Source organism: Myotis brandtii, unplaced genomic scaffold, assembly GCF_000412655.1.
Source record: "Myotis brandtii unplaced genomic scaffold, ASM41265v1 scaffold190, whole genome shotgun sequence".
Lineage (NCBI taxonomy): Eukaryota > Metazoa > Chordata > Mammalia > Chiroptera > Vespertilionidae > Myotis > Myotis brandtii.
In genome coordinates, this window is record NW_005357076.1 from 5069111 (window position 1) to 5078182 (window position 9072).

Genomic DNA, 9072 nt, shown 5'->3' on the forward strand with positions numbered 1-9072 from the left:
ACAGCTGCTGTTCCTCAGACAGAGGGTGTGGTGATCAGGAGGCTGCTGTTCCTTGGATGGGGGCGGGCTACACAAGCAGCTGCTACTCCTTCGAATTGTTCTGGAATAACTTTTTAAAAAATATATATTTTATTGATTTTTTACAGAGAGGAAGGGAGAGGGATAGAGAGTTAGAAATATCTATGAGAGAGGAACATCGATCAGCTGCCTCCTGCACACCCCCTACTGGGGATGTGCCCACAACCAAGGTACATGCCCTTGACTGGAATCGAACCTGGGACCCTTCAGTCCGCAGGCTGACACTCTATCCACTGAGCCAAACCAATTAGGGCTGGAATAACTTTTAACAACAGTATTAGACTCTATTGGGTTGATCCGTGCTTCTCAGATAACACAACTTGACAGATCTATAGTATTACTGTGTAATTGACCACTAATGTCAAAGGGACTAGTCTGGATGGTTAGCGTTTCATTGTTAACTGAAGCACTTAGAGACAAAAATTTGGCAAGTTTTGCCCTCTGTAACTGGCACTTTGGGCTCTGAGTGATTTTTGGGGGGGAAATCACATGGTGTGCTATATACCCGAAACTAATACAAAACAATGAATGTAAACTGTAATTGAATGAATGAGTGAATGAATGAATGAATGAAGGTTTAAAAAATCACATAGTGGCCCTAGCCGGTCTGGCTCAGTGTATAGAGTGTTGGCCTGAGGATCAAAGGGTCCTGGGTTCGATTCCTGTTAAGGACATGTACCTTGGTTGCAGGCTCCTCCCCAGCCCAGACCCTGGTTGGGGTGCATGCAGGAGGCAACCAATTGATGTGTTTCTCTCACATCAATATTTCTCTCTGTCTTTCCCTTTCCCTTCCACTCTCTCTGAAAATCAATGGAAAAATATCCTTGGGTGAAGATTTTAAAAAAATTACATAGTGGTTTTGTTAGCTGATTGTGAAATGTTCATTTTTCATATCTGTTGACTTAGAAGAAGAAGATAGTGATAATATTCAAATTATATCACTCATATTTTCCTTTTGGGGGTTTTATAACAGTCTTTAAAACCTCCAAAATGGTATTGTCTGTCTGTTTATGTGAGCTTGCCTTCCTTACTAATGTATTAGAAATATAGTGTGAGAATATTGCTCCTTACTCAAAGAAAGCATTCCAGTGATACTTTAAAACATCGTATATTAAAAGAATAAGAGGTTTTCTTAACAACAGAAAATCATTAGAAAGAAAAAAATGTTGAAATGTTGCTCTGTATGTACAACTTAACTCTTAGGTTCTGTCGATAAGACCAAAAGGAAGATATTTTGGGTTATCTCATTATTAAGTGGAAAAAGGGAAGCATAAAATTATCTGGACAAAGAGTTCTGCTTTGCTCTTGGCAAAAAATTGTGTTTTATGGAAAAACACTTCAAAATTTAGTTGACATTTTCAATTATAGTTTTAAAGAGGTAAAGAGTTTATTTATTTTTTATTGTTGCTTGTACTTTTGATATCACAGCTACACCACTGTTGAATCTAAGGTCACAAAGATATATGCCTGTGCTTTTTTCTAAGAGTTCTATAATTTTAGCTCTTACATTTATGTCTTTAAAACCTTCTTAGTTAATTATTTTTCATATGGCAAGAGTTACAGGTCTAACTTCTTTCTTTTGAATGTGCTTATCCAGTGTCCCAGAACCATTTGTTGACTATAACAAGCATTTCTTGCTTTTGCAAAGTGTAAAGTAAAAGACTGAAATGGTAGTTGCTAGAATGGCAAAGGGAAGGTGTTCTTCTGGGCAGAGGAGATGTCAGACTGAAGAATGAGCAACCGTTGTCAAGGAAAAGATGAACTATAATGGGGAGGCAGTAACTGCGGATATAGGCCTATGGGTTAGAAAGGGTTGATAAAGGCATAGAGCAGCGGTTCTCAACCTGTGGGTCGCAACCCCTTTGGCGGTCAAACGACCCTTCCACTGGGGTCGCCTAAGACCGTCCTGCATATCAGATATTTACATTACGATTCATAACAGTAGCAACATTACAGTTATGAAGTAGCAACAAAAATAATTTTATGGTTGGGTCACAACATGAGGAACTGTGTTTAAAGGGCCAGAAGGTTGAGAACCACTGTTCTAGGGCTACAGGGGCACGGTTCTCCACCCTCCCTACCACTAGGAGAGGCCCCTAGTAGCATTCAGCAGGTACCCACCAAAGTCACCATGTCCATGAAGTATCAAAGGTATAAAGAATTTTATTTCATTACATCAAAGAAAATGTTAAGAGTATATGTAGGCAAAGACACTTCTGGGAAAGAAGTGGGTGCCAGCCAGACCTCAGCCTTTTGAGGAAATAGGCTGAAGAGGGTTCCCACAGGGTTGGGGGTGCTCTGATCCCTGCAGCACCTGGGAATGGGGTGGATGACCTGTTATAGGTGATCTGGGCCGTGGTAGATAACGTGCTGGCAGGTGTCCCTAGACCAAAAGACCATGGTTCTGAAACAACACAGGGCTCCGGGCGGAGGGCAGCATTCACAGCTGGGTAAGTGGAAGCAGCATTCTCTGGAGATGTGGTTCGGAAAGGCAGAGGGGTTGGAGTGAAGGTGTATATATTCAGAGTGCATAGAGGCATGGAAACTGTTACATACTTGGGTGTTCTACAGAGGAAGATATTCTTGAGCTTTGTTGATAGTTACTTTGGTACCAAGATTGGGCCTAAAGTGGAGAATGAGAGTTATTGAAAGGTGCAAACAGCATTGGGTGCTTAAGTCAACAACATCCTGTTTCTGACATAGTACTTTAAGATGCGACTTTCAAACCTTTTCACTTCTTGGCACACATAAACTACTAAAATTTTGTGGCACAACAAAAAATATGTTTTTTGTTGATCTGACCAAAAAGGTATAATTTTGACTCATTCACACTGGATGGCTATTGTGTTGGCAGGTGTCCTTTTTAAAATTTACTTTTTATTTGACAGTCTAAGGGAAGAGAGGTCAGCCCCTGACTAGTCAGGTATTGCATGTTTTTAAAATTCAGTCGAAAGTCGCTGCTCTAAGAGGCTAGTGCTGCAGAGGAAGTGGACATGCATGTAGGCAGTAAGACATGGCAATGTGGTGTTAATAGATGATAAAGAGACGAGAGCCTCAAAACACTCTTAAGCAAACAGTACTTACCCTTCGCAACCTAGAAAAGGATTTCTAAGGAAGAAAAACTGTTTCTCACTCCACAACTGGGTCAGCCGAAGATGGCGGCATAGGTAAACACCGGAGACTGCTGCCGCAAACAACCACTTCAAAAATACAACTAAAAGACGGAACGGACATCACCCAGAACCACAGGAAGGCTGGCTGAGGAGAGACTCTTCAACTAGAAGGAAAAATAACAGCACACCGAGGCTCAGAGGAGGCGCAGTGTGGAAAAAACTCAGGTGCGGAGGTGCGCGCGCAAAGCGGGCTGGTGGCTGAGAGCGCGGTTGTCGTTTTCGGTCAGGGGGGAGTCTCAGACTCTGAGCTCCAGATACGGGCGAATCGCTGGGGACTCGGACCCAAACGGGAGAAGCGGGAGTGTCTGGCATCAGTTGGAAGGCAGCTTTCCCTCCGAGGTTTGCAGCGGTTCCGGGGGTTCTGAGAAGCAGAGCCTCTGGGAACAGGACTGAGGGCACCATAACGGCTCCCTCCGCCCGCCCTGCCCTGTTGATCCCGCCCCGCCCAAGCCCTGCGCAGAGCCATTTGCCGGATAGCCTCAGGCAAAGGCTAGATTAGCACCTCCCCAGAGGACAGAAGTTTTCCGCGGCAGACACAGCTGATTCACACAGCCAGTCGGCCTGGTGGTCAAATCCCTCTAGTATTAACTACAACAATCAAGGCTCAACTAGAACAAGACTGCGCACAAAGACCACTAGGGGGTGCACCAAGAAAGCATAAAAAATGCGGAGACAAAAAAACATGACAGAAATGGAGGATATAGAGCTAAAAATCGCAATTTTGAGGGCTTGCAAAAATGTGCTAGAAGCTGTCAATAAACTTGAGGAGAGAGTCACGAAAACTAATGAGACCCTCGATGCTATGATAAAGAACCAACTAGAAATTAAGCATACACGGACTGAAATAAAGAATATTATACAGACACCCAATAGCAGACCAGAGGAGCGCAAGAATCAAGTCAAAGATTTGAAATGCGAAGAAGCAAAAAACACCCAACCGGAAAAGCAAAATGAAAAAAGAATCCGAAAATACGAAGATAGTGTAAGGAGCCTCTGGGACAGCTTCAAGCGTACCAACATCAGAATAATAGGGGTGCCAGAAGATGAGAGACAGCAAGATATTGAAAACCTATTTGAAGAAATAATGGCAGAAAACTTCCCCCACCTGGTGAAAGAAATGGACTTACAGGTCCAAGAAGCGCAGAGAACCCCAAACAAAAGGAATCCAAAGAGGACCACACCAAGACACATCATAATTAAAATGCCAAGAGCAAAAGACAAAGAGAGAATCTTAAAAGCAGCAAGAGAAAGAGACTCAATTACCTACAAGGGAATACCCATACGACTGTCAGCTGATTTCTCAACAGAAACTTGGCAGGCCAGAAGGGAATGGCAAGAAATATTCAAAGTGCTGAATACCAAGAACCTACAACCAAGAATACTTTATCCAGCAAAGCTATCATTCAGAATTGAAGGTCAGATAAAGAGCTTCACAGATAAGGAAAAGCTAAAGGAGTTCATCACCACTAAACCAGTATTATACGAAATGCTGAAAGGTATCCTTTAAGAAGAGGAAGAAGAAAAAGGTAAAGATACAAATTGTGAACAACAAACATGCATCTATCAACAAGTGAATCTAAGAACCAAGTGAATAAATAATCTGATGTACAGAATGAACTGGTGATTATAATGAATCAGGGACATAGAAAGGGAATGGACTGACTATTCTTGGCGGGGAAAGGGGAATGGGAGATGCGGGAAGAGACTGGACAAAAATCGTGCACCTATGGATGAGGACAGTGGGTGGGGAGTGAGGGCGGAGGGTGGGGCGGGAACTGGGAGGAGGGGAGTTATGGGGGGGAAAAAAAGAGGAACAAATGTAATCTGAACAATAAAGATTTAATTAAAAAAAATTGTTTCTCGTAGTTGGCCTTGGAGTCTTACTTTAAAAATACTTATACACCTATACACCTATATGTATGCAAATATGTGTGTGCTCAAAACCTTTCCATAAGTACCTGAGTGAAATAAAACTCAGTTCAGTGAAATGAAAACTTAACGTCTGTAACGTAAAAATGTTTGAAACCGCAATACTAACCCTTATTGAGGGCAAACTATAGTCAATAGAAGAAACTACTAAAATACATATCACATGTGGAATGTTATAGGTCATGTGCCAAAATAGAAAGCCTAGTGAGTGAGCGAGGAGAAGTTATTTAGAAGTCTTACTATTTTAAAAACTGTAAATGTTACAAAGGTATATTCCTAACAATTACTGCTGTTTAATTGTGAGGGAAAAATTTAGAAGACTACAACAGCTGCATTTTACAATATTTCCCTACATACACAAAAAACAAAAATATTTGCTTGTGCTCCAAAAGAGGGCAAAATTAGAGAACTCATTTCAGTCTTGAACAGTTGAGTATCTGTTACTTAAGGAGAAAATTGCTAATCATTGTGGCACTCATAGCAAACAATTGCCTTACCAGTGAAAAAGGTACATTAACGTGGTTCTTGTCCTGTCAATTATTATTATAGGTTTTATAGTGGTCTTTCTGACAACTTCATACCACAGTTGAGAAAATGTTACTATTTAAAAAATGACTTTACTGAATGAAGTCAGTCCATGAAAGAGAATCCTAATATATTTTCCTCTGAAATGGATGTGAGAAATGTAAATTTTATAGCAGTAGCATGTCACATCATTTTCATGTTATGATTAGTAGTAACCACTTCCTCCTTCCGCTTCCTCAAAAAAACCATTAGGAAGCTTTGACAGAGCATGGCATGGGGAAGAGTCAAGGAAGGAGAGATGACAAGAGTGATAATCTAAAGGCTTCACTTTGCAAAGTGAAAAAGACTATTCTGGGCAGAGAGAAGAGCATGTGCCACTAGCCTTAGGGCTAGAGGAAGCATGTTTTGGAAGTGTTGCTGGGCACAGAGGGGGAGGCAGGATGTAGTGGTAGAGGCTGTAAGGGAGACCGGGAGGCAGCAGCCAGAGACTGAAGAGATACTGGGAGAATGAGTGAGCAAGGAGAGTTTTAAGAAGGAGGGACATTGTGATATGTTACTGGAAGAGCAAATACAACAAGAATTGGAAAATCTAGTTAGAGTTATGGGTGATATTAGTAAGATATTAGTAAGAAAATTTTTGATGGAATAGATTGAGAAATGAGGAGTCTGAAAAAGTTGACTTGAAGAGGGAGGAGAAAGAGGTTGGCAGCTGGAAGGAGATGAAGAGTTAAGGGGAAATCTTTTAAATTTTATTTACTTAATGGGAGAGACTTAAGCTCAGTTAAAAGCTGTGGGAGGAGTTATAGAGAAGGGAGGTTAATTATATAATAGAGACAGGACTAATCAGTGACTTATGGCTCCTAAAATGCAGGAGATAGTAGAATCTAAGGCAGAGGATTCGCCTTTGATAATGGAGAGAAATCTCCTGGAGCTGGAATGAAGGAACTAGAATGAACTAAGAGGAGCAGGTAGATGCAAATGTAGGTAGATTCTATGGTTTCTGTGTTCTCTGTGAGGTAGGAGATATGCTATCTTCTGAGGGAAGGGAGAGGCTGAGGTGGGTTGGGGTGCAGAGTAGAGGAGGGAGTGAGATAAGGGCCCTGGGAAGGGTTGGTGTTCATGCATTTCTAGTGGGACAGCCACCCTGTTCCATGACTTTCTTCAGTAGGGTTCCATGACACAGGTGTAAGTGTGGAGAAAAGAATTCATTCATGATTGTGTTTTTGCCAGTCAGTTGAATTGCAGCTGTTAGCAAGAATATGTTGAGCCCTGGCTGGTGTTGCTCAGTGGTTGGAGTATCAGCCATGAACTGAAGGGTCTCGGGTTTGATTCCTGGTTACCGTAAGGGCACATACCTGGGTTGCAGGTTAGGTCCCCGCCCTGATCTGGGCACATGCAGGAGGCAACCAGTCGGTGTGTCTCTTTCACATTGATGTTTTTCTCTCTTCCCTTTCCCCCTCTCTTTCACTTTCTCTCTAAAAAAAAAAAAAAGTCAATGGAAAAAATATGCTTGCTTGCGTAAGGATTAACCAAAAAAAAATTTTTTTTATTTATGCAAGTAACATGTGAAATTTTTTTCTTATAAGATACTACCATTGTATAAATCAGGCCTCAAACCCTATGACCTCCACTCCAGTCAATTCCCATACCTTACCTAGCAGGAGCAGTTGTTTTAAGTTTGGTATGGATTTTTCCAGAATTTACAAAAAAAAAAATTCTCAATGTAAATAGCACTCTATAACCTTCTTACATTAATCCACTTATTTTGATAGAAACCATAATGAGGTTAATTTTTCCTTTCCAGCTTCTAACTGTAAAATATAACATGTTTTTGTAAAAATGCAACATTCATTAGTAAAAATCATATTAAACAAGCAAATCAACTAAATGCCTATAGATAAGGACTTATTGTCCCATATATTACAGCTTTTTAAATGACAGCTATTGGTCTTCATGTATTGAAACATTATCAATAAGACTATTTCTTCTTGTTCATAGTGCCTGGCTCTCTGGCTATGAAAACCCTGTGGTGTCTCGAATTAATATGAGAATACAAGATCTAACAGGACTAGATGTTTCCACAGCAGAGGAATTACAGGTGGGTAGTCACATTATCCTTGAATTATATGCTATCACACTATCCTTAAATTATCTTTACACTTTTTCAAAAGATGCTTCAGATGAGATTTCCTGACACTGCACAGGCAGTATTCAATTTAATCACAAAGTAGTGATTTTAATAATCCGTGGGAAAATTATATGATTGTTCTGTGTTAAAATTTATCAAAACATTGAAAACTCTTGCCCTAGCTGGTTTGGTTTAGTGGATAGAGCATCAGCCTATGGACTGAAGGGTCTCAGGTTCGATTCCAGTCAAGGGCACAACCCCCGGTTGTGGGCTCGATCCCCAGTAGGGGCCACGCAGGAGGCAGCCCATCAGTGATTCTCTCTCATCATTAATGTTTCTATCTCTCTCTCTCCCTCTCCTCTCCTCTCTGAAATCAATAAAAAAATATTTTAAAAAACATTAAAAACTCTTACTGTCGAGTATAAATTTATAGGGAAATGAGAAAAATGTAACACTAATATTTATTAAGCACACTATAATGTGTGCTGAGCCAGCTCAGCCAAGGGTTCAGTGAGCCGGGGGGCGGTGGGGCGGTGGGGAGTGGGTGAAGGATGTAGAAAAGACAGACAAAGAGAATAAGCTGGGTCTAGGTGGATCTTCCTGTGCCTGGCTGAGGCCACAGAGAGAGATCCAGACTGCAAGCTGAGCCTTTATTTTATAGCCAGAGGTAAACAAGTTGGTGGGCATCATAGTTACAATGTTCTTGTGAGTTTCACTTGTTTTGGCAGCACTTGCTGCACCTCCCACAGCCCATTAGCTACCCAGATAATATCTAGGGAGAGTCATAAGGTCAAGCCTAATTATGCTAAGAGGGCTGTGCCCTCTAAGCTGGGACTTGTTTGTGGCTTTGCCAACAGGTCATCCGAGGCTTAACTCTATAGCCGCTCCCTATACACTATAATGTGTGTGCTTTTCATTCCTAGGCCTGTCAGGTAACCAGGGCAGTTCTTTTTTTAAAAAAATATTTTTTCTTCTCTTTTCTATTGAGACATAATTCATATACCATAAGATTTACACTGGTTTTGTTACCGGAAAGAGGATCTGGCCTTTGTGCAACCACCAATACTGTCTAATTCCAGAATATTTTCTTTACCCCAGAAAGAAACCTCATATACTTTTTTTTTAATGCATTCTTTTTTTAAAAAAATATATATATATTTTATTGATTTTTTACAGAGAGGAAGGGAGAGGGATAGAGAGTTAGAAACATTGATGAGAGAGAAACATCGACCAGCTGCC

General features: G+C 41.0%; 1 protein-coding gene across 3 annotated transcripts in view; it reads left to right on the top strand.

Annotated features, from left to right (window-relative positions):
- P4HA1 (prolyl 4-hydroxylase, alpha polypeptide I) overlaps window positions 1-9072 on the top strand; it is a 62616-nt gene that overhangs the window by 37769 nt on the left and 15775 nt on the right. For all 3 annotated transcript variants that reach the window (XM_005864681.2, XM_005864680.2, XM_014538396.1), the window contains one exon: window positions 7704-7803. In XM_005864681.2, the coding sequence (XP_005864743.1) occupies window positions 7704-7803 (100 nt within the window). The remainder of the gene's footprint in view (window positions 1-7703; window positions 7804-9072) is intronic.